Source organism: Motacilla alba, chromosome 2 (assembly GCF_015832195.1).
Source record: "Motacilla alba alba isolate MOTALB_02 chromosome 2, Motacilla_alba_V1.0_pri, whole genome shotgun sequence".
Taxonomy (NCBI): domain Eukaryota; kingdom Metazoa; phylum Chordata; class Aves; order Passeriformes; family Motacillidae; genus Motacilla; species Motacilla alba.
In genome coordinates this window covers 41,124,192-41,150,471 of record NC_052017.1, presented here as the reverse complement: position 1 = coordinate 41,150,471, position 26,280 = coordinate 41,124,192, and the positions used below count along the sequence as shown (strand labels likewise).

The window sequence follows — 26,280 nt, the reverse complement described above, 5'->3', positions numbered from 1 at the left end:
TATCATTACATACCACAACCAGAAAAACCTACATTCCATCAAGTGAATAAAATATTAATTGCAAGCCTTGTAAAATGAGACAACAGAAACCAAAGTGATTCCCCAGACAAAAATGTTTATTTGTACTAACTCTTCAAACAGGTATACATTCAACATCTCTAAATAAAATCAGTACATATGATGAGGGCAAGTTGAGTAAGTATCATTAGAATGTAATGCCTTCCTTAGCAATTAAAGTTCATAACCCAAGAATTAGTTACACATTTATGACCCCCTTACACAGGGGTTAATGATATCAGTAAGACTATCCCAGTACTAGGCAAAACAGAATGTTTACAGAGCAGGCTCATTCAGTTCCAGTACCATGTCACAGTCTTTTAATGAGCAGTAAATATTAGTGGGGAAAAAAATACAGTATAGTGCCAAACTGAGTGCTCTCCGGCACTGAAAAGCAAATGCAAATAGTGAACTATCGATAGAAATTTAAATAAACTATTTTAGTTACTGAAACCTCAATTTTTTTTTGAAAAAAAGAATATTGTAACAGACCGGAGGAAAGAATTCCATAAAAACCTTTTCTCTGGATTTGCCTTAGAATAGAAGCTTCTCTACAAAACAAGAACAATTAAGATTTGAGACTTTCAGTGGTAGAAGCAGTATTGGAATAATAAAGAAATAATTTAAAAATATATATTAATTTACCACATTTAGCTCATATAGCCCTTTATGTATCTTACAAAATGCTACTGTCCTACATACTGCATGTAAAAAAAAAAGTTTATATATATAATGTATATGTACACATACAAAGCAAAAGCCACCAATTTGGTATTAAAAAAAAAGAACAAAACAAAGCATAAGCAAACACACTGAAAGTTATGCAGTAATGAGGAGTGTATGCTCCATGTGTGCGTTAGCATGACAGTGCTTCCAACCTCAAAACATCCTCTCAAACGCCTAAGCAGAGTGCTCGCTCCAAGTCAGCTCTACCAATGATGTTCCCAACTGCCACAAATGTCTGATGTCACTTAACTTCTGGCCATCTCTTGTGTTTAGCACTAAATCAGAAGTAAGGCAAAATAACATCCCTGAATATCTGAGGACATTCATGAGATCTTCCAAATATTAATTCAAAACAATACCGGAGCACAAAAAAATTATACCCCTAAGTGGAAGGGTCTTCCTGTCTACACAGTGGCCCCAAAGCTTCCCTATTTCAGAGTAATCCAGGTTATGTAAGCATGACAATTATTCCCAGGCATCCTCTTTAGCAAATTTTGAATGACAACATGAAGTTTCAGGATGGGTGTGTGCTCATGATTCCTTGTCTAAAACCACCACTGAGAGCAGTGAACAACAGTTCTGATAATGCTCAGATGTTAGGTGTGGATATTCAGAGCAGACGAGCAGTCTTGTTCTATAAATTCTAATGCCAACCCTTGTCTCCCAGTTGGAAGAAGGAGTCCACTCTTAATGTGCCTAGCATATATTTCACAAAAAAAACCCCACACTTAAGTATACAAGAAAAACAAAATAGATTTTACTTATCTATCTTCTCTTGCATCAATCTTTAAAAAAAAAAATCTAAAAAGACCAACCAAACCAACCCCCCCTCTAAACTTCATAAAACCACAAATTTTCCAATAAAAAATAAAATTAACCTCCCTGATAAAACAATGGTTCCTGAAAAAAACCTAGTTGAGATCTCTGGGGAATAAAAGAGATGGATGCCTTTGAGAAGCTTTCTGGGAGATTAGTTGTAAAGGATTTGGTTCAGCACCCATAAAAGTTTTGTCCAGTGAGAGAGTAACTCCAGAGCTTGGAACGCTGGATCAGGACTACAGCCCAGTGGACGAGCCAGTGACTGGCAGGCACTGAAATGAACGCAGTCATCGTACTGGCACATAACCCTTCTGATGACACAAGCGCGTCTTGTACCAGGGAATTCCCCTGACATTCCTTGGAGTGTTGTGCGGAGCCCAACACTTTGCAGCTAAGCTAAAACCACAGCAGAACAACTTGGAGCAGTGGATACCCAAGGCTATTCTTCATCACCCAACCAACACCAGCAGTGAAGAACAACCACAGGTAAAACAATAAAATGAACTGTAGGCTCTAGGGTTCAGAACCCCCAGGTCAACACCTCTGGCTTGCTTTGGGGAATGGGATTCTAGAAGAGCCTAACACAGAGGAATAGTAAGGGAGAAATGGAGAAATACAAAAATGCAAGGATTAAAAAACAGAAGGGGAGGCATGATCCCCCTCTAGAATATTCCCTTTAAAACAGTGTAATTAAAAACTTGAAATTCACTTAGAAATTGGTTTCAAAGTAGCTTGACAATTTCAACAACTTTCAAAAATCAAAATATTCTTCACTAAAGTTCATTGAAATATCCCTGTAACCCCCTGAATAACTGCTACAACTTGTTTTGCATTAATATTGCTTAAATTAATATAGTCATAAGCATGCAAAATGTTAACATTTAATTGTGCATACAGAAAAAAAACAAAGTTCTAACAGATTCCTAATATTTCAAGGTTACACGCTTGATTCAGCCTCTGATCAAAACCACTGAGATTCTTCCCAGAGTGCCAGCAGATTTTGGACCAGGCTTTAATAGGAGACAAAAAAGCATTGTGTTTTATGGTGTAGGAGCAAACTCAAAGTACACTTGTGTATAATACATACCAGGCATGTAGTGCAACTTTTGTATTGCGTATCTTAGAAGAGTTGCATGTTAGCCAGTAAAAGGACAATCACCAAGCCAACACCGCGTGCCGTGTCAAACCAGGCTGGGGAACAAACACCAATCCCTGCTCACAGACATTCATGTTGTTCCTGTTGCCTAAGAGCAGCTCTGAACAAAGCTTAATGACAGCTACATCCACTTGAACCAAGACACAAATTCGAAAGGCAGAAAGCTGCATTAGTACAACGCCTGATGGATTTTACATGTGCTCTGGATGATTTTGAAGGCAGGATATTATCTCTTTAACAGGTCTCCCTTCATAGCAGATTTGATACACAGCTGTGAAGAGTGGAAACCTGAGGAAAGAGGGTGGGGAAAGTGAACACAGTGTAAATTTATTCTGTAACATTTTATTAAATGAAAGAAATATAAAGGGGTGAGGAGAGGGAGGGGGAGAAGGGAGAGGTGGAAAAAATTATTTCTTTTTTCTATTTGCCAGGTGCAAATGCTGGGCTGAAAAGAAGGGCATAACTACAGAACCTACATGCATCTCTGAAATAGAGTGACTCTCAGAAGCCTAGCTAGCTATAATGGAGCCTGAGACATTAATTATGTATGGCAAAACCATAAAGTGATCTAAAAAATAAATTTGAAACATTTTTCCTGGCTGTTCTCACAGCAGTACCCATCTGTGGTTAAAAAGGATGACTGGCACATCTGTTATGCAGTACTTCTCAGCAATAACTTGATAATACAGAATATGACAAAAAAAGACCCAGGAAGACATTGAAGGTCAAGTTTTTTAATAAGAATTGAAAATTAAACCTGGATTTTGAAATACAAAATTCCACATCTACTTTTTTTCTTTTTTAGATTGGCCACATCTCCAAAAACCTTCAAATTTTTCAGGCTTCTCTGATAATCTGAAGGTTTGTTACAGCCAAGATACTTTACAGACATTTGTCCTTGCTTTCTGTCCATCCCAGACAGTAATAGCCAGACAAGTTCAATTTTCACACAAAGCCTGATAAATTTTGGAGGTTGATTTGTTCATCAAGTACATATACCATTTCAGCATCGCTTTTTATACCGATGAATTTTAACCAATGGAAATAAAAAATAAAGGTCACTGGAGATGGTGAAGTAGTTAATTTCTGAGTGATTCAGAACACATCTGAATTAGGACTTTCTCCTTAGGAAATGTGTCCCACCAGTCACTCTAAAGCTTTATCTGTGATGCCCATTTCAGTGTTGAGCAGTACTGAGCACCATGTATGATGGCCCATACATTCTGTTGTCACTGTTACATTGCAGTAACGCTGCTATCAGCACATCACTCCGAACTAGACCAACCTGAGTTTTGTTTCTACTTCATTGGTGGAAAAAAATTATCACACAGCCACATAGCTGCTCTCTCAAATCCAATGCTAAACTGCTCAGATTGCAAAACCCTTACTAGGAAATGTGCAGAAAAAATTTAATGACTTCTGCATTTCTTAACAAGCCTCCCTTATCACTCACTTTGTATGATGCACGGGGCTGAAGGGGGGTTACATTTGCTGTTGCCATAAAAGCTCACGTATAGGCACTAAAAAAATTTGTTATAACTATGTGAGAGGTGGCCACATAACAGGTGAACGTTCCAAATAAAAAACAGGTTTCCCACAGGTTTAGGTACAGTACTGGCAGTTACTTCTCAGTGAAGAAGCACCACTACTACAAACCACAACCTGATACCTAAGTCCTGCTGCTTATCCCAGAGAACATTACTGTGCACAGGTCTGCCACACTTCACATGGAGAAACCTGTACCAAGGCTGACTGCAGGCTCAAGGCCTGCAAACTCCAAATGAATCTTAGGCCTGAGCACATCAAGAGAGCAAGGACTACAGCTGTTGAAAAAAAGTAATTGCACCCTGAGTATCAACAGGCATCAACCTGCTACCAAGGCTTTTCTGAACTTCGACTTTTGCACACTTCTACGTAGCCTTGGAAATATAATTTAAAGATCAGAGTATGAAATTCTATCCTTATGAGACTCTTTCCTCTTCACTTTGAAACCATGGCTGCTCCACTGCATTTTAAAACAGTAGTTTTTGAAAAACACTTTGAAAGTTGCCTTCAAAAGTCTTGTTGAATGAGACCTTTTATGAAGAACTGACATATATATGTTGGCAAACCAAGAGGAAATTAGCAACATGTTTTCATGTCTTTTATTAAAAACACAACCCAAAATCATCTGTAATGTACTTAATTTGTTGTAAGATAGAACAGGATACAAACAACCCTAAAACACAGCATCCTGTTTCATTTAGGGAATCATAAACAGTAAAGAATGAAGCCAACATTTTAATTAATTTTTTCTGCAGTTAGCTTAATTACTGTACGCTGAGGAGATAGACTTAGGTACCTTACATGCAAAGATAATATTAAAACATTAATCATTTAATGCAGCTGATCCATTAAAACGAGACTTTAAAAAATGCTTTTGAAAAGAAAAAAGTAATAAGGGTTGGTCTTTCAACTAGCAGTTTTTAAATTTCTGATTTTTCCTCTTTTACAAACAGGAACATATAAATGTATCCCTTAATCTCATAAGGAGACAATTGTGCGCGAGGCTATAGGAATCACTCATGTTCTGACTCAAACACAATTGAACCAAGCTAGGACAATCTGCTTAATATCATACTACAAAAAACCCACCCGGACCTACAGAGGCAGACGGGAAGTTTTAACCTACAGCAAACTGGAAGCCACATTAAGAAGGAGAACTGTAGTATCTAAGCTAGAATCCATGTGGTGGAGGCAGTCAACATTAAGAAGGAGAACTGTAGTATCTAAGCTGGAATCCATGTGGTGGAGGCACATCTATACAGATGATCAACAAGCTCCACTCCTTGGAGGTAAGTAATGAATTTCCTACAATGAAATGAGATGTAGCAACTTTTGACAGTCTCTTTAGGAAGCTCTACTTCTACTTTCATGCATTTTTTTTCTTTTCACATATTAAAACACACTTGCTGTGCTTTTCTGTAGTAGCAGAAGGCAACAATACACTCTGCAGACAGCATTCACAAATTTAACATCACACTAATAGCTATATCTACACCAATATTATTTTCAGGTTCTATTCCCTTCTCTTTGATTTTAACTTCGAATCTACTGTTATTACAGTGATTTTCTTTTTGGCTATTACTTTTATGAAGATATCAAAACCAAATATGCAGAAAGAATTATGGAGATTAGAAAGGGTATGTGGAAATTGTTTTATCTGTTCTTACTCACTTGTCCAGCAGTCCTTTCTGCTTCAGGAGCTCATGCACTTCTGCAGAAGTCTGTGGTCCTTGGAGTTTCTGACCATTCAACATTTCTTTCTCCAATTCTTCAAGAGACTAAGCAGCAGAGGGAAAAAAAAGAAAGCAAAGGAGAGGTATGCTAAACTTTTCAGAAGCCTGACAACATAATCTGGATGAAAAAAAATAAAAGTTATTGAGAGTTTTTTTCTTTTTTAAAAGTAATCTTGAGTGAGCATATAGAATATTCTGCTATGTTCTTGTTTGTAAGTATTCTCTTATCTCTCAAGCTTTTTTTTTAAATCACCACCCTCCCACCTTTTAATACCTTTACACTCATTCTAGCCAACAGACTCAGGAAACAAGAGGAAAGAGAAGGGTGCCCACGCAGTGAGCTACCATGACTTAGATAACTCTACTATTACTCCAGCAAATGAGGAGTGGCAGTATCTATAGGAACAGATTTCACCCAGTGAATAAGGTACCTTTCCAGTTTTAACGAATGCTTCTGCTACACGTCGATTCCGGCCACCGTAACACGTTGTGATGAGATCAGCAATGCCACAGCTCTCCAGGAAAGTGGCAGTAGAAACCTGTCCTTTGCAAAAAAGTTTGGCAAAGGCGATCATCTCCATTAGGCCAAGGCGAATAACAGCAGCTTTGGTATTGTCACCGTAGCAAAGGCCATCACAGAAACCAGCTCCTACTGCTACTACATTCTAATAGGAAGAGAAATGGGAAATGACTCAATTACTGCTTACAGATGTCCTTAAGAACAGCAAACACGTTACTACTGAAAGACTAGGTTGTTAGTTTGGGTTATTTTGGTTTGTGGACTTTGTTGCTTATGGGATAACCTAAAAAAAAAAAATTAAAAAAAAGGCAAAACATTTCTAAGGATAAAAACATATCCAAAGATAAAATCATAGTTAAAGCTCTGACACAAGTTGCCCCTGAGGCTGTGGAGCTATTATTATTGACCATCTTTAAGAACAAACAGGTTGCACTACACCCAAAAAAAGGTTTTAGCTAGATTAAGCTACTCCTGCCCTGAGGTAGGGGTGAAGTTAGACTGACATCCTACAGTCCCTTTATCCACATTTTCTTAATGATCAAAGCAATAGTACAGCTAAAAAGCATTTAATGACTTCTTTGATGACATGCTACGGGACCAAATTCAGCCAAGCCAATAGTACCCAGCCCTTTTAAGCATGCAGAGTTTCTATAACCATAATAGTTAGTAAAGGATTCCCAAAAGGTTCATGACACAGGAAGGCCTCCCTTAGCAAAAAAATGTTTGCTTTTTCCTTAGACTTGGTGACAGCCTTCTACAAAGAATGTGCTGTTAACATTCAGCTACATGGTCCCTGCTTTGGTTACAGAACATAGACATTTGATGAGATACATTTGAGTGAAGCGACTATAAAAACTATTTTCTGGCTTAGGAGTTAGAGCAGACACTAGCCATGGTTCCACTATCTCCACTAAAAAAATCCATATAACACAACAAACCCTACCAAAACCCTCCAAAAAAAGATGGCATTCTGACATATAGATAAAGAAAACAAGGAAGTAATGAATGTTAATATCTTCCTGTATGCAACAGCAGCAGCAGTCATCTCAACAGAATGCACAGGAGAACCAACATTATGACTCCTAATGTAGCACCCAATGCAGGGAAAAAATAAAATTAAAAAATCAACTTTAACTGTTGATGAAGAAAGAACAATAATCAGAAGATATTACTGAAAACAACCAGCTGATTAACAGCTGGTTTGGTTTTGGACTGTAAGAACCATAAATGCCAGGCAGCTGCAGAACTGTGTGGCCAGTCATGGCCAGGTGACTCTGAATCACATGAGGCTAGAGGATCAGTCATTGCTTTTTGAGCAGCTAGCTGAGGTCTGAAGGTGATCCTAAAAATTGCAGACATATATCCCAACATTAGACCTGAAGCAGCCCAAGACAGTCAACTTTACAATTTGGTTGTTTAAATCATCTTGGCTTAGATCTCAGCTGTGGTGATCCAGTCAAGGTACATTTTCATTGGGCACCTCTAGCAGAGCAACCTCTAATATTTTTTTATTTGATGCCAAAGCAAGAGGAAGTCAAACAGATATTTAAGAAGTTTTCAGATGGGATAACCCGTTCAAATGGATTTTACATGTATATGAAATCTGTAAGTATTTATCCCTCAGCTAAAAACACAAACATGACCAAACAACCTTCGGGCTTTTTTCCATATACTTCCTGAACACTCCCATACTAAAGCTTCCCCTTCCCTCCAGCTTTGTCTGCTGGACTTTCCACTTTGAAGCAGTCTACTTGATCATAATTTACAATACTATTTGGCCTATGATATTTCGTTGTCTTTTTGTACCTTTTGCAGTGTTTGTCTTTGGAGCAACAGAAATACTCTTTAAAGTTAAGTCGTACCAAGACTAGTTACATCTGAGGAAATGGGCTAGGGAACAAGGGGAGTTGTGAGTCCAACTCTAAAACACTGAGCTCCTTGTTTGTACAATGTTCCCATTGTACGTTCTTACACAGTTTGCAAATAATGAGGAAATAAGACAACGGATTATGCTCTAGAACACACCCCCATACCTAGGAGACTGTTATATCCTGGCATACATATCCCTCAAGCCACAACTATTAATTTATAAGGTCTACCATCTGGTTTTATTTAAATCCTTGAAGAATCTGACAACTGTCTTGTGCCTAATACACTGTAGAGAACTAATTACACCACATTGAAAATTATACCTTACTCAAAGATGAGCCACCCCTTTAAAAACAACAATGATAAAAAATCTCCTAAAACTCACAACTCAGTTACCCTTCAGTCCCAAACAAGAGGACTGTTTGCTGTCCCAAACCAGATAGTTTGTTACTTGAAATCTCTGGCTGTAGGCACTAAGCTGAGCTCGTTTCAGGAAGATGCATAGAAGAACACAAATTGACACACAAGAGTCTAGTGGCACTATCACTGTTGTGACCTGAGAAGTATATGAGGCAGGAAGGGTGACTGACTTGGCAAAAACATCTCTCTGTATTTCATATGGTTGACTTTGAATGCTGCCACTGTCAAAGACTACACCTGAAGTGTCCTGGTTTCAGTTAACTTCCTTCTTAGTAGCTGGTAGAGTGCTGTGGTTTGAGTTCAGTATGAGAATAATGTTGATAACACACTGGTGTTTTGGTCGTTTGCTAAGCAGTGCTTACTTTAAGAAACGAACTTTTTAGTGTCTCATGCTCTGCCAGTGAGGAGGTGAACAAGAGTCTGGGGAAGGGGCAACATAGCCAGGACAGCTGATATGAACTGGCCAAAGGGATACTCCATACCACAGAATGCCAGGCCCTGATGGGTGGGAGCCATCAGTTGCTGCCTGGAGACAGGCCGGGCACTGGTCAATGGGTGCTGAGCAACTGAAGTGTGCATCACTTGTTCTTCTTGGGTTTTCACTCTGTCCTTCATTACAATTACAATTACTACTGCTGATCTAGTTATTATATTTTTCTTTATGTCAATTATTAAACTGTTTGTATTTCAACCCTTGAGTTGTACTTTTTTTCCACTTATTCTCCTTCCCATCCTTGACACGGGGCAGGGGGTTAGTAAGTCAACAGCTGCACAATACGCAGTTGCCAACTGGGATTAAATCACAGCATGAAATTACAGGAATTCCTGCAAATGCAAGTGGGTAACTATTTGTGCAAGAGGAGAGAGTCCACATTTCCATGAGACTAGGAACTGACCGTATTTGCATGCACACATGGGAGTCTGAGAGCCCTATAAGCAAGTGCCTACTGACAAACATGTTCCACAGGTTCAAAGATACTATCACAATAACTCCAAAAGGACTGCAACACAATGTTCCTCATGGCCTGAGGCATTCAGAGCTCTCAAAATCACTACATGCTTAAGCAAACACACTTCCCCTATCTTGGCATTAACAGCTTTTTGCATGAAAGCACACATCCTATAACCATGATTTACAGTGTGGTTTTATATTGCATTTGGTTTTAAGCTACTAAAATACTCTGCCCTACCAGGCGAGCTCTTCTGGTATCCTGAAGCTGGTGTTAGTCCTGGTTATTCTAGAATATGAACAAGGAATGGATTTAGTTATTTTTTCACTGGGATAGTGAAGCTATGCTCCAGAAAAGAAATGCTGATGCCAGGCAGTGCTCACAGTATGTATCAGAACAAATGAGAGAATGTGTCCTTTACTTGCACACGACCTGCTGCAAACATGCAAGAGGCCACAAATGCAAGGTCAACAGATGACCAGGAAAACAAGGACAAGTCTGCAGACTTTGCTGACAGACTGTTCTCCTACACAGAGTCAGTCCTCAGAAGTATCCAATACCCAGTGTACAGCATGTTTGTGGAGTGCTCATGAAGACAGCTTCAGCAGCCATTTCTGAGGCAACCATTACTTCTCCATAATTAAATGGATCAATAAGAGAACTAAGCAGAAATTTTATTTCACCTTCCTTGAGGCAGTGTCACAGCTCAGCATAGCCTGCTTTCCCTCTGTTTACACATGAACTTGGAGAAGCTCATTGCTTCCCCTGGTGGCTGAGAAGAGGTCAAATGAAAAGACTCAAAAAAACAAAGACAGTATCAGCAGGACTGTCAGAGAGGTTAAGTATAAACTGTTTGCTTGGTCCTGGTGAACTTGAATTTCATTTCCACTTAGTCTCAGGAAAAAGGAAAAAACTCTCACAATCAACTTCTAGAGTACCTACACTGACTATTCAACAGTGACTGCCCTAAACACACTTTGCAAGTAACAATGCTGAGTTACATAACCTGGTGAACAATAAATCCTCACTATACTTCTTTACTTAAGGCTTAGCTGAAGCTGGAAGGTTTAGATGAGCCTGAAGCAATCTGAAAGGCAGCCCCAGCTGCTGCTGCTTCTCCTTCCTACAGTAACTCATATTTGTCTTGGTCCTTGGCTGCTGCCACTTGAGGACTTTTAACTCGCTGGATCCCTGATCATCAGGCAGCTGGAGTATGGCTGTTTTTCCATATCTAGAGGTTAGATTCTCAATCCTCCTCCTCTCAGCCACCCCTTGCATTGCTGCACTGGGTAAGTGAGGTAAACTGGGGTATGGTTTACCCCCAAGATTGCAGCTACCAGTGTTTACATGGCCTCTCAAGGATGTGGCCAGGTTCGTACGCCAGCTCAGTCTGGCCTCACATCTATGCTGCTTCTAACACCACACTGGCACAGGGGGTAAGGACTCTAAGGACACCTCTGAGGCTCTGAGGTGACAAGCTTGGGTCCATGCTGCTCTGCAGTATCACATCCATCAGTATCCAACAGCACCTCCATATATAAGCACAGCTGCACATACTATTTTTAGGTGACATAACCTTTAAGCATTTCCCAGGAAGGCCCATACATCGTCTGGCAAATGGCAGGTGTACTTGTAGGTGGCCTTGAGTCAAGCTGCCTGTAAAGCCAACTGGGCACCTTGAAACAACTATCCAAATTTCAACTTTGTCAATTTCTGTCCTCAACCCTTAGAAAAGGTCAACAGACAAATGTGAAATGTTCATCAATCCTCAAAAGAAAAAAAATATCCTCACAAAGAACATGCCAAGCACTTTTGTTCCAACAGCCAGGTTACAGTAGAAAGCTGTTCCTCCTCAGTACCACCAGATTTTGTAAAGTCACTGCCACTGTCTATTCAGACAGTCTCCAAGCTGGCACAAGACTGCTTTTTCATGGCACTGATTTCTGCACTTCACTTTATCTCTACCAGCCTATTGTCACAAATCTAAATACAGTGAATGAAGCGGATATTCTATACATATCCACATACATATCCATATATAAATAGCAATCAAGCACATGTTCTCCTATAATCACCCAGCTGTACTACCTAATATTACAGTCGGAACTCAAATAGGCTTCCAAAACCAAATTTCAAACCTGTAATTATCATTGTAAGGGAAAGCTGTGTTCAGAGCATTCTTTGTTACCCTGCTGTATCTTTTCCCAAGCTTTAGGCAACCTCCCACGCTGAAAATCTTCCCTGTTTAGAAAGGCTTGCAGAAATAAAAAGTGAGGTAGAGTACAGGCTTTTAACAGCTAGTCCATTATGCCAGTAATAACAGGAAGGTCTCCTTTTCCTAAGCTGGTATTTGCAGAAAAGTGCAGAAGCTGGAAGAATATACTGTTTTCCATAGTGTACTGTTTCTCATCCTTTGAATACCAACACAGGAATTGTTTTTACTATTTCCACATCCAAAAAGACAGTTTGGAGTGATGTGTTTGCCTGTTTATCCCTGTCCTCCTTGCTGTAGTTTGCAGTGACACTACTGACATATGGAATTGGCACTGCTATAGAAAGAGAGCAGAGCCTCTCTTTTCATGCCAATGTCTCCATGCAACGTGACCCTGTCACCTTCTGAAATTGGAACTTCCTCCTTCCAGGAAGTTAAGCAAAGCTAATTTTTACTATTTTTTACTGAAGTAACTTCTCAAGTTCAACAAATTGTCAGCTGACTGAAGCTACACATTAGATTTTACTCTTAAAAAAAAGTCTACTTTTCAAATTTTTATTACGAAGACTATCAGATGAATGATAAAAAAGCAAAGCTCTGGTTGATATCCTTAGCAAACAATTCTCCTAACAGAAAATATGTACAGCTTCTAAGAAAACACACTATTCATATCTGAGTTTTGCATTTTGCTTTGCACTATGGCAATAAAACCTTATCCACAGCTTTAATTTTAGCTTCTTTATTTTCTTACAGAGCCAGATATGCTCCCAATGCATTAATAAAATTTTTCAATCTTTGAGAGTAAAACAGCTCAGGAAATTATTTACATACTGCCACCACAAGATTTAGGATAAACTAGAAAGGATTTTAAATGAAAAATTACTTTAAAATACTATAATATATATATATAATATATAATATAATTTTATTAATATTTTCTTTTTGATTAAGACAGACTTGTATGTTTAAGGACATCACCTATACTAGAATGATGGGTCAGTGCCACTTTATACCAGTTTTGCCTTTTAATTATGCAAGAAATCCACAGTACTTTTAAACCAGTTAATCTATCCTTAATTCACTTTTTGTTCAGACCTTATACCACTCATTTTTTTTAAATCTCAACTCAATTAATAAAATATACTGCAATCAATATGAAATGACTAGAGCACACAGAATATAAACACCTTTTCAGAAAAGAACTAGACAGTTCAGTCTGCAGGATGAATGATGAATAATGAAGCAGAAGAGAGCAATAAAGCAAGGTTACAAAAATCCCCAAAAGTCTCACTTAAGTATCTTTCCAGGTCAAGAATAACAATCTATTTAAATTCTACTGCAGTTCCAAAGGAATATTGGTATCTTGCCTGACTTAGACCTTTACAGTGGAGTTTTGAGTGTCTGCTGACTACCTGCCCAGATTGATGAGTGTGCTCATCTCTAATGCCCTTTCACAAGATTTGTCTGAATGAAAATTTCCTCAGACAGAACTCCTCTATCAGACAAGAATTTAAGCTAGTCAGAAAGCATCCTGCTGAGCAGATTTCAAAGAAAAATAAATCTGCAAAACTTTTTCAAGGGTCTATGCACAGGGATTTCTTTTCTGGTAACCTCCCACATCACCCACATCATTTTAAAGCAATGGCTGTGGAGCTGAATTACAAGCCACATAATCTCAAGAAATTTCTATCTATACAGTAACTCCAAAGCATGTTGCCTCAAAACACCTAATCCCATCAGTGCACAGACCCATAACCTCCTCTTTCTCAGGCCTTCCAGTATGACAGCTGTCAAGACAAAATTAAGGAAATTAATATGCAGAAAGAACGCTATTATATCTATCCAGCTACTTTCACTAAGCAGGAATCAGAGTTCCTTATCTTAAGACATCATTGCTTGCTGTGGTAGCTTTGCAAGCCAATTAATTTAATAATAATAATAATAATAATAATAATAATAATAATAATAATAATAATAATAATAATAATAATAATAATTCTATAGAATAATATAATTACTTATTATTGATATAGTAATATTTATTATTATAATTATTACCACTACACCCATCAGAAATTATTCAGGATCAGTAACAGATGATGTGAGCTACTGTACTGTTTGCTAGGGTGCCAAACAACTAATGCCTCCCCTTCACAAATGGCCTGTAAATTAACCTGAAAAAACAGGCAATTAAACAACGGTTAAGCTAGCCTTTGCTTCCTGTCAGCATCAACTTTGTTGTGAAAAAAAGTCTGGATGAGTAACTCTCCAAAATAACTTTTTTCCTATTCAGGTCATTTCTGCATGTGGCTATCCATACAAACCTTATGTAGTATATGTCCATAAAATATGGACACACAAGTGCTCACATTGCTTCAGTCAATGAAGAGGGGGATAGTTTTGCCAACAGATACGAAGCATTAATGCCAACTTCTTTCTCCCTTTCTTTTGGTGAACACACTGTTGCAAAAGGAAAAAGGGAACTAAAATAGATTTAGAATTATATCAGCCAGTTAGATGAAGTCAATACTTGCTTCATGACTGTGTGTAAGTTAAGTGGAAGATGTAGAAAGAGAACCTGGCAGATGGTGAGACACAGATCTAAAAGCCAGCTCTCAGAAAATGCTGCTCCCTCATTTCCCCTCTGGGTCTTCTGGAATTGTTATGTCGCAGTTTTACATATTATATAAAATACAATGAACTTTATTACTTTATTTTTTAAATGGAAATAACCTCTTTTTTTTTTTTTTCTTTCTACAAGGATCACTATTTCATCTGTGTATCACCTGCAGCCTGTTAATCTTACCTTCAGAGCACCACACAGCTCAACTGCATCTGCATCGTCTACTACAGTTATTCGGAAGTTTGGAGTCTGCAGGAGTTCTTTGAATAGAAGGCCATTTTCCAAGACTCTGCAGCCTATTGAGAGAGAGAAAGGAAAGCTAAAAAAAAAGGAATAATTTATTTGGATGTTATTTAGCCTTTCCTGTGCAAGCCAAAATGCCTAAAAACAGAGATAAGGTTGTTCTATTTCACTCCTAAACAGAATCCCTGTTCTACGGGACCAATCACGTCGACATTGCACTTAAAAGCTCTGCACTGAGTTATTCAGGACTTTTTCACAATTTATTGTCTGCTCAGCAACAGGTTCTAAATAACAATTTCATTAATTCACTGTCCATTTTCTGATCACTGTCTTTAAAAAGAACAGCAAATAATAAAACAGAGATGAATTAAGAACATGGTAGGAGCAATTCTACCAATTAGTTCAAAGTCAGCACTCCAGAAAAATACGTACTGATAAAGGCATGTCAAAGCTGCTTTATTAATCAAGCATGCTGCCCTGACAATTGTTTCTAATCACTAAGATACTGTTCAACCATTCAAAATTAAGTTCAATGCAAAAGCTGTGAATGAGATGTTACAAAGCTAGCAGTGCACAAACCCCTAAAAAATAACACTGAAAAAACCATAATATGAACTCTGTGCTATAAAGTATGAGTATGTATGAGTACCTGTATGCATATACACACACACATGCCTTTCTAGAAACTGTAAAATCCAAGACTAGGCACATCCTCATGCTGCAAAGGTGTGCAGACACCAACACAGAACTAAAACAATTTCTAGTTTTTGTGGGAACTAAGTATTTTGAGAAATTAAAACAAGATACCCTAAAAAAAAAAAAAACAAAAAAGTCAAACCAAAACAAACATGCATGAAGGTACTATCTTTGACAATAGCATCTGAGTGGGAGTACAGAATTTATAATTGTTTATTCATGTAAATCCATTCAGACCCAAGAAAAATCTTAAACATAGGAATAAAATGAAGCAGTTTGTTATATGAAGGCTGATAAAAAACATGCTTGTATTTCACATGCTAAGGTTATAACCCTAGTAAGAATAGGTAAAATTGTGGTCTTCTCTCTCTCTCCCTCTATTCCCAGTATTGTCCTAGTACTTTTGGAAGTACAAACATTCTAGGAAATTCAACCAACAGCTTCTGGCAACAGTCAGCTAATGTCGAAAACAGTGAAATTTGAGCTATTTGGTGTCCGCCTGTGAGGACAGGTGCATGTTTTAAATATTCTTACAGCTTGGAACAGTACCTATTGTGGTTTCACAGAATTTGTCTGCTGCCACCTCATTGGCAATGTTAGCTCCCATCAGCACACTGATGTCTATTCCCATCTTCTCTCGAATAATGTCAGAGATCAGTTTGAGTCCCTCCGGGCCTTGATCTATTCCCTGCAGCCAACATTAAACGGAATTACTAAAAAGTCATTCATTAGGCACAGTAGAGATGCAAGCAGAACACAATTAGCCTTGTCCACAGGTGAGAAGTGAAACAAGGACTATTCACACAGAGACTAAAGATGACAGGTGTACTACCACAGGCACTTCTGCTATTTTGACGTCTCCAAGATGTCTTAGAATTGTAGGATGTAGCACCTTAAAAATTAGGACTAAACTCTAATGATGACACCAGTTTTTATTCCATCCTCAAAGATCTGATTCTAAGAAGTGCTGAACATTCTATTTTGTTAGTTCAGAAATCAGGGGCTTATTATCAGTATATCCTTAATAAGTGAAGCATAACCAATCCATGACTTATGAACCAGACCTGAACTTGGATTTGAAATTTGTCCTGAAACTCACAAAATGGCATCTGAATAATTTTTTTGCGAAGAGATACCTGAAATGAAATATCAGAGGCAGGTTCCCCAGTGTATAACCAAGAACAGTTTGGGAATAGAAATACAAATGGAACAGCCATTCACAGATATGCAGAAAGCTGAACAACTGAGAATAATTTAACTTATAAGGATATTTTAACTCATAATGCACTCATTACAAAGTGTGAAAAAAGGGCAGAAACAGGGCCTTAGAAAAGATGACCCCACATATTAATGCTGCAGGGAAGAAGAGAGTCTGGTACCTTGAGCTGCCTGAACTAGAACTCCAAATGGGACCACCTTCTTCCCATAAAACTCTTTCCTCCCAGCCTGCTAAATGCAGAATCCTTTTCAGCTTTTATTACAGGGGTATGCAGACCAGCTATTGAAATAGCCATTCTTTCCCACAATATACCACCTTTTATACAATACTTTTTTTTAATGCCAAGGATTTGATACTTTTGGGAATTAGTAATTTTGAATTATGATTTATAGGCAAAAAGTGTGATTCTGCATTACTTCCATATATACATATACATACACATTTGTATGCTGCCAGTAGTGACATTTCAGGCAGGCAGTAATTTGCACTTCCACAGGTTAAAGGTGCTGCTCCTTAAGTAACATGGTGCAATGAAGAGACATGCAGAAATGCCTCTATAAAACCTGCCAATTAATGCAATGCTTGCATTTCTGCGTTATTTTTCAATCTGTATTGCTTAATGCACAGCTCTGCTTTCTCATCTTTAATGAGCCATACAGAAACAACCTGAAAGCAAGCACACAATACATGTTGCATTTTTGCCTCACAGTGCCAAAAATGTCCCCCACAAAATAACTGTAAGGCCCCTCTTCCTAAGAAGGCAAATAATAAACAGAAAAGCATGCACACCTTGGGAACAACTCCAAAAATGTAAATACCTACACAACAATTATTCATGCAAGTGAAAGGAGACCAGAAAGGCTTAGGTGCCAGATTTTGCTCCATTGAGAAACAGACGCAACTCCTGACAAAGTCAAGGTGAGCAGTTTCTTGTAGAGTTAAATCCAATACTGAACGACAGAATAAAAACCAAACACCCCTTCCTCCCTGCAAAACCAAGGCTCCACCATGGGCATTTTCACTGGGCAGCAATGGTCTGCAGGCAATGCAAGTGACCTTACTGCTTGCATCCTAACATGCCTGTCAGAGCAATCCCTGGAGCCTGTAGGAGGGAAATAAAAATGAGGCTGGTGTTGAGGTTGCCTGAAGAGTATTTTGAATGACTTTCAGCTAGCCTGCATCCTATGCTCACTTCTGTACTGCACTCTAAGCTTTGTATGGTTCTTCTCCCCACAGCCACACAGTCACTTGTAAGATTTTCATAGACAAAGAGCGAATGTAAAACAACACAGATGCAAATGTTTCAATGGAAATGACTATAAACCAGCAGATAAATGTCTTTATTTCCCAAAGACTCAGTTTTATTGTCAGACATTAGACTCTGCATGAAGATTTGACTGTCAGAAAGAAAAAAAAACAGGAAAAAGACTAAAAGATGACACACTGCTAACTTGACAGCCAATTTAGAAAGCACAGAAATGAGATGTTCCACGAATAATATTTTTCAGAGCAGAACTGCACTTTAACTATCAAAGTTAACACAAGCCACTTTAACAGCATTAGCATTAAGCATGAGACTCAAAAACTATGACACTGATGAAAACAGCACGCCTAAAGAATATGCAAAAGTAGAGGAAAGAATGTTGTGTTAAATCTCTACCCCTTCTTCTGAAATGATACTTTTAATGATGTTATGTTATGCCTTTTCATAAAAACTGACATGTACTTTGCATTCTCCTGCAAAATATTAAGGGGCCTCACAGCATTTCTTTGCAAAAGCTGCCTATGTAGTGCTGCAATGTGACAGTGGGAAGCTGTCCAATAACCAACCCTGCACTGCATGGCAAATGCCACAATTTCACTTCTGCCACTACACTAAGCATGGATTTGTTTTGCTGGGGGTTTCTGTCTGTTTGGAGTTTGTTTTGGTTTTTTTTTAATATAAGTATTTCTTCCCCTTCCACCTCCCCCCTGCTTTTTTTTTTTTGTTTGTTTGTTTTGTCAAAAATAGCCATTTTTTGTTTTGTCAAATATAGCCATTAATCAATAATCCATTGGAGAACTGGTAATTACTACCCACAACAGGAATTCCAAGGGAATACAGGCCCAGGACCCTGACTTCACATATGCTGACATACATCCTCGTTTAGTCAAGCAATTTCATTAGTTACTCCTATCACTAGAAAAACATAAATCACATTTAGGAAATTAAAGGAGAAAAAAGTTTATTTTGAGCACTTTTAACAGTGCCTTATTTTACCCTTCTATGATATGAAGAGCTTTTCTACAATTTGGAGCAAGAACGCTTTGGAAGCATTACTTTTTCATATCTCTCAGAAATACACCTGTCAGCACTGACAAAACAATAGATTTTGTGGGCTTTGTTAGCTAAACTAGAGATAAGCTTGCAGTATGCAGTGATAGGGGTTTTTTGTTCTTTCTTGAGCACAGATCCATAAATGTATGATTTTCCAGAGATGACAGGAAACAAGGGAATGTGTGCCGAGAAAATGGCCTACAAAGCAACAACAAACCACAATTTTCCAAACCTCGTGGGAATAGCTTATTATTTCCAGCTAATCATACAGAGAAAAAAAGCCCACCCACTCAAAAACAATCCTGAAGATAAGCTAATCCACATGTTTAAATTTTTCTGCCAGCAAAACTACAAACATACTAGTGAAATGCCTCCACACCTCTGCCCTTTGCTATTTCCTATGCTCAAACTGTCTTTGGGCTATGCTGAACAGACTCTCTTGTTGCAACATAATATTTGACATGAACAAGAGCACTATCCTCTCAATCACATGAAATTATCTCAGCAGTTCTTGAAACGATCAACTCAGCATGTGGGATGTGCATTAACAATCAGAGCTTTATGCTTGTGCTCTGCTCTTCATCTAATGATGCTTTTGGAAACAACAAATAAAAGACTGGAAAGCTTAGTGCTGCAAAGCATATCGACTCCCTCTTTCTTTCTAAAAGTCTTGTGAAGAGCCTCACTTTCCTCTCCCTGCAAGCATTGTGTAACAATCCACTAATGACCAAGACAAATTCTAATCTTACACCTAGCAAGGTTTAATGGACCAATCAAGTGAATAATGCACGGAGACTTTGCGTATCAAAATATCAAGTCACCTTGTCTTAGAAGATTCCATGACACATTCTCAGTTATTAATGCAGGGTATTTATTGTACCTTTATGAGAGTTATGCCGAGGGCTTTCCTGGCTACCCGTCCTGTGATTTCATCGCAGACTTTATGGATGTACTGATGAGGAATGACAAAAACCAGCAAGTCTGCATCCTGTACCGCTTCACAAAGGTTTGGGATAGCAACCTGTGTAGTTATGGGAGAGAAAGGCTGCATAATTTTTCAAAATTAACACTACACACAAGTGGTATCTGATAAAAGCAGAATCACAGAATCAATTAGTTTGGAAAAGACCTCTGAGATTATTGAGTCCAACCTTGGAACAAACACCACCCAGTCCACTGGACCGCAGCACTGAGTGCCACATCTAGTTCTTCCTCAAACACCTCCAGGGATGGTGACTCCACCACTTCCCTGGGAACCCCATTCTAATGTTTAATCACTCTTTCTGTGAAGAAATCCCTCTGAATGCCCAAACTGAATCTCCCCAGTTTGATCTTGAACTTGAACCCGAGCAGTTTGGTCTCATGCTGAATGCTACAAACTATTGCATTTTGTCACTGAAAATAAACAGTAGCATAGACTTCCCAGACCAACAGCTCCAATCCAAGGTTGAGGCCACTTTTTTTTTTAATGGGTATAGTCAAAACTGTTAATCTTGCTCTTGTTTTCACATTTGCTTTCTTGTACAGAAACTGAAGTAACATAAAGAGCAATAGTGATAGGAAGAAAGGGTGCATTGGATTTACTTAACTGCATAATTACATAATTTTACTTGTTCAAATTTTTGATGTCATCAGTAAAATAGCATAGTCTGAAATATTATAGACCCTAGAGGTGTTAACAAAACAAATTTCTAACTCCATTTACAGCACAAGCAATATTCCCTCTGCTCCATAACTATAATTTAGCTTTTGAGCCTTACCACATTATCTGGCAGCTTGCATCCAGGGAGATACTTTACATTTTCATGGTCCTTATTTATGATATCTGTCAGTTTTCTCCCATTAATATTCTCCTCGAAGACCCACATGTTCACTGTGGAAGCAAACTTCTGCAATTTTTGTACATTATTACCTATTATTTTGGCAATTGCAGAACCCCTGCGCAAAAGAAAACAAAAAAAGTCTTAAAAATTATGATTTCACTGTAGGAAAAAGAAATACTTTGTTTTTTTTTAAAACAATCACAAATTCACAGATTATTTGACCAGCTACCATAAAACATTTTGATCTAGATTAATAAGTGGGAAAATACACTAGTCATTCACACCTGCTGCTTTCTTTCAACTACATCTAGAGTAGGTTGGACTGAAGCATTTACTGAAACATCCTTACTTATTTTGTTTTCTTATTGGCTATCCACTGAGAGTTTAGGTTACTGTATTTCCCCAAATCAAATTAATTGTATCTTCAAAGCTGAGGTAAGAGTGCCATACTACATTTTATTAAATGTGTAATTTTCACCATTAAGAGATGAGAAGCTTCTTTGCTAAGATGACTGACTCCTAAGTTGTTGTACAATACTGATAGGCATTGAAAGCCAAGAATCATTTATATGTTGCAGAAGTTATGAGCTTCATGGCTGTCCAGCCAACCTCACAGAATTTAACTACTGTAAGAGCATCCTCTGAAGCTGCAGGCAGACAACTCCATTACTGTTACACTCATATTCTCCCCAAGAACAGCATACAGGGAGATCTGTATTACAGTGAACAATTTTACTTCTCAAATCTCTAAGCAATAACAAAATTAAACACAATTACAAGAGGAGGAACAAACACAATCTTCCCTTTCATCCTTCTATTAAACCTGTTAACCTAGGTTCCTTTCCTGGGATAGGAGGTAATTTCATAATTACTGATAACCTACTTAGGAGACACAAAAATTTTTAAGAGATGTGATAAAAATACAGAGTCATGATCTGAGGCTTACGTGTGCATGTGCGTGTGTGTGTGTGTGTGCATGTGTAAACTGCACACTGTATTAGGAGGTAAGAACACTAACTTTTCCAATCTAGTTATACTCACACAATCCCCTAAATTTACATCGCACATTGCTTGTAATAAACCCATAGCAGGCAACTGAACAAAGTGGGTTCATCCTGCTTCAAGAGTTTATGATATGGCACAACTCACTGGGCTGTATTAAAGATGTGTGCCAGCACACGACTAAAGTCACTTTCTAAGCAGCAACAGAAAAAAATGTAGTACCCTAAGTAGACCTTTTATAGTGAAACCATAAAACTGTGTGTCTTAAAAGACTGGAATTCGCTTCTCTAATTTAAGCACTTCACACAGTAAAAATACCCCTAGGTTCAGGAGGTGATACAGAAGACAAATGCAAGGCATCTCTTATCAAGCTTGACCAGCATGGTTTCTGCTCAGCCTCCAAATGTCAGATCCATACAGACAGCACACCTCACATTCAGCACAGCACAGGTATGTACTCCTCAGACAGTGCTTTGAGTTCCTTGAATGAAAGCACACTTACTCCTACAGATTTATATACAAAGTTGGGATCCTGGCAAACCTACTACCTTCTGTTTTCAAGTTCACTAAATATTCTCTGTGCTTGCTGGTGACAGAGTAAGACAGAAATAACTGATTCAGCAACTCTCTGACTGGGATTTTCAGTCTGCCAGCAGAAAGTCTGGCAGTGTGTACTACTTATGTGAGACATTAATTCTATTACTATTTAACACTTAAATGCCTGAGCTGCCTTTTTTTTTTTTTTTTTTTTTCCCCACCCTTTGAATGCAGTATTAGGAAAAGTGGAGATTTCCCTAGTCTTAGTCTCTGAATTCAAGAAGATTCTCCTGACTGGCTTCTCTGGTTCATCATTTCCCATGATGTTGCAACACTCTTTCAGGACCATTTCACAGTTGGCCTGCTTTCCCCTCACCACTTTTTAACTAAAGCACAAAGTCAAAAAGCTCCTTAACTTGCCCTGATAACAGCAGCAGCGGAGGTCACAACATGCAAGTGCAAATGATATAATTATCTAGCTCTACCACTGTCCCTGTAAAATCACCTCAGTTAAGCCACAGTTCCTCCCAGTTTTCTACAAACTCCTAGCTGCATAAACCCCTCTGTCCAATAACTTCCCATCTCTTCCCAACTTTTACAGTTTCTGTTCAACTTTGGCAATCAGGTTACTTAAAGACTGGTTCCAAGAAAATGAAGAGGGATAAATTGTGGCTGTGCACACCTCATTAACTTGCCCTGGAAGTGTTATCAGAACAGGCTACAGTACATGATCAAGGCAGCGCTTGCAGTGCTTTAAATGACTCTGGGCACTGTCCTGGAATCTCAGGGCTCCAAGGCATATCCAAGGTGTACTCTCTCAACACTCCAGACACCTTACTAAAAGATCCTAACACAATCACTAATCCACCAGCAGAGCAACCCTAAAAGGGCAAGGCCAGCAGACAGCACAGCTCCTGCTCTCCCATGCTGAGCCATCTGTCCTGTCCCATGATCTTCCATCAGGTGTCAAGTGACCCCTGCCAAGTCAACTTCATTGTTAAGGTGACCTTCTCTGTAGCAAACCAACCAAACAAGTCTGACTGGAAGTAGTCAATCGACCAAGGTGACTGGCTTAACCCTTCTAAAGCTACTGTCCTGCCAAGCTCCTTTAGGGCTTTTTCATCCCAGATATAGGTTAAAGGGCTACGAGAAGAGTTGTCTGACGGAATCACCTCACACAGAACTCCAAAACCCACTGTCTCCAAACTGATCAAGATGCCAAACCCCACTCAGATCAACTACTTACATGCCTGCAATTTAGGCACCACCAATCACACACTCTCATAACTCAGGCTTCAAAAGGATATAAACCCCAAATATCAATGATCAGATGTTTACAAATGCTTCAATTTCTTTCTAGTTACATCCTTTAATGCATTAAATACTAATACTTTAATTAAATATTTTAGGATCACAGGCCCCAGTTCAAAAGGCACTTACAAGGTATACAAATGTAGTCCAATTTAGTGCAATGGTTGCACATACACAGTGCTCATAGATAGAATCACAATGCTCTTTGCAGTCAGGGTTTGGTGTCTGTCATCCCATGGACTTTGAGGAAGAAACAACCACCTACCTCTCCAAAAATTACTATTTTCAATTTTTGATAACCTTGGTTTCTGCTTTACCCACACGAAAAACCCTGCCATTACATATGAAAGAAGCTGTAAGTTATTTAAATACATTTATCCCCAAAAGAAAGAAAGATGCTACTACCAGGCAACAGCTTTTCTCTTTCTCTCAGCACAGGAGATATGGGCATTTTGCCACCAACTCATCCTATTAGGCAGGAACTCTTCTTACTTATTAAACTGATCCAGTGAGGTGAAAACAAAATACATTTGGTTATTGCTAGTGGGCAATATCTACAAATGCTTTTGCTCCTGCAAGTGTTTCACAGTGAATCAAATACAAATGGAGTCAAACTTCCAGTGAAACTTTTTCTAGACTTCAACTATAGAACAAAAGACAAGGTCTAACTGCATAATTTCCTTGTGATATATAGTGCAATGCACACACTTTACAAGCTGGTGCAAGGAAAGCAAGAGATGCTGCACTTAAATGCCAGCCATTCCCTCAACAAGGGGATCACAAAGAAAAATAAAACTTGGCAGCTGCCAGTATTTTTAACAGCAGCAAAAGACAACTGCATGGAGTGGGCAGGGGGTGAGCAACAAGTCTAAGATCATCCTGACAAAAGACTGGCAAATTTGGTTTAATTAAACACAGTGCATTGCTCCATATGGAATTCCTCTGAGTTTAATGCCTTAAAAGCCAATGCTACCCTAGTAACGTGTGCTTAGCATTAGTAATTGGAAGTGACAAACTGTGAAGACCTATTTCTATAACACATTGTACTTAATTTATTAACTGTAAAGAGGGATCTGGTGTGAGAAAAAGAAATTACTAAAGAAGACAAAAGGTTATTAACACAATACTCCTCTGGAAGAATGATGTCAAGTAAGTCTACTGCTTTCAGCAGATGAAGAAGCAAGTTTATTTAAGTCTAATTATAAACTAGAGATAGAGACAGCAATAAAACCTTGTCTCAAGCTCTCAGGGTGCCTCAGCATAATCAATTAGGAGGAAAAAGAAAAAGAAGGTATTTCGAATAACCTAGTGTCTCACAATTCTTTTTTGAACTGTCTTTGACAATAGGCACACAGGAACACAGAAAATCCTGAACACTTCTGCAGACAAGTGAGGTTGTTAGTGAAGCTCTACAGGCAGGGCGTAGTTGGAAAAAAAAAATTTAAATGTACAGCATCTTTAATGTCTACGTCATCTGATATCGGACAAAGCGCACAACAAATACCAGGTTAAAAATATTCTAGAACAACTTCTTCGCAGGACACGCGGCTGTTTACAAGCACTAAAACTGCGTGCTGGATTCTGCCGCTTCTTCCTCCGGGTACGTCACGGCAGCACCTCCGCTCCGAGGGAGCCGGGGGCACGACGAGCCCCCGGGCAGGGCAGGACGAGCCCTCCCGCATGGAACAAGCGCGACCCAGAGCCCGCCACGGTCCGGCGACACCGCGTTCCACCGCCGGCACCCGGTGGCCTCACGGCCGCCCCCCGAGGGGAGCGCGCCCGCGGCGCCGGGCGGGAACCGACAGCAAGGCCCGGGAGGTCACCGCCTCCGGGAAAGCCGGGCCGCGGCGACACCGAGGTGCCCGCCTTGCCAGGGGCTGCCGCACTCACCAGTTGCCCGAGCCCACGATGCAGACCTTGAGGGGGCCGGCGGAGAGCGCCATGGCAGCGCCGCCCGCGCCCCGCCACAGCGGCCGCGGCCGAGAGCTCCGAGAGGCGCCCGCCCCCCCCGCTCCCGCCTCCGCCGTCAGCACCGCCCGCTCTCCCTCCGCCCCTGCGGCGCGACGGGAACTGTAGTTCCGTCCCCCGGCCGCCGGGTCCGCGACGGCTGAGGGTAAGTGGGGCCCTCGAACAAAGCAGTCAGTCCCGCGGGCACTGTGGCATATCACAGAACCACGGAATCATTTAGATTCGAAAAGACTTCTGAGAGCATCGAATCCAACCTATGGCCGAACACTACAACTCGACTGTAGCACTGAGTGGCCACGTCCAGTCTTTCCTTAAACACCTCCAGCGACAGTGACTCCACCACCTCTCTGGACAGTCCATTGCAATATCTAATCACCCTTTCTATGAAGAAATTCCTCTTAAGGTCCAACCTGAACTTTACCTGGCACAGCTTAAGACTGTGTCCTCTGGTAGTGTCACTTGTTACTTGGGAGAAGAGGCTGGCTCCCACCTGGCTACAATCTCCTTTCAGGTAATTCTAGACATCAGTAAAGT

General features: G+C 39.4%; 1 protein-coding gene across 1 annotated transcript; it reads right to left on the bottom strand.

Annotated features, from left to right (window-relative positions):
* Positions 1-95: 95 nt before the first annotated feature.
* On the bottom strand, positions 96-25,823 carry GPD1L (glycerol-3-phosphate dehydrogenase 1 like). Its single transcript, XM_038128385.1, has 8 exons — positions 25,669-25,823; positions 20,866-21,043; positions 19,986-20,126; positions 16,119-16,257; positions 14,814-14,926; positions 6,468-6,701; positions 5,975-6,081; positions 96-3,046 (listed from the first exon to the last, which is right to left on the bottom strand). Exons 1-8 carry the CDS (start codon positions 25,719-25,721, stop codon positions 2,950-2,952), a joined length of 1,062 nt encoding a protein of 353 aa, XP_037984313.1. The 5' UTR covers positions 25,722-25,823; the 3' UTR covers positions 96-2,949.
* Between the last annotated feature and the right edge of the window lie 457 nt (positions 25,824-26,280).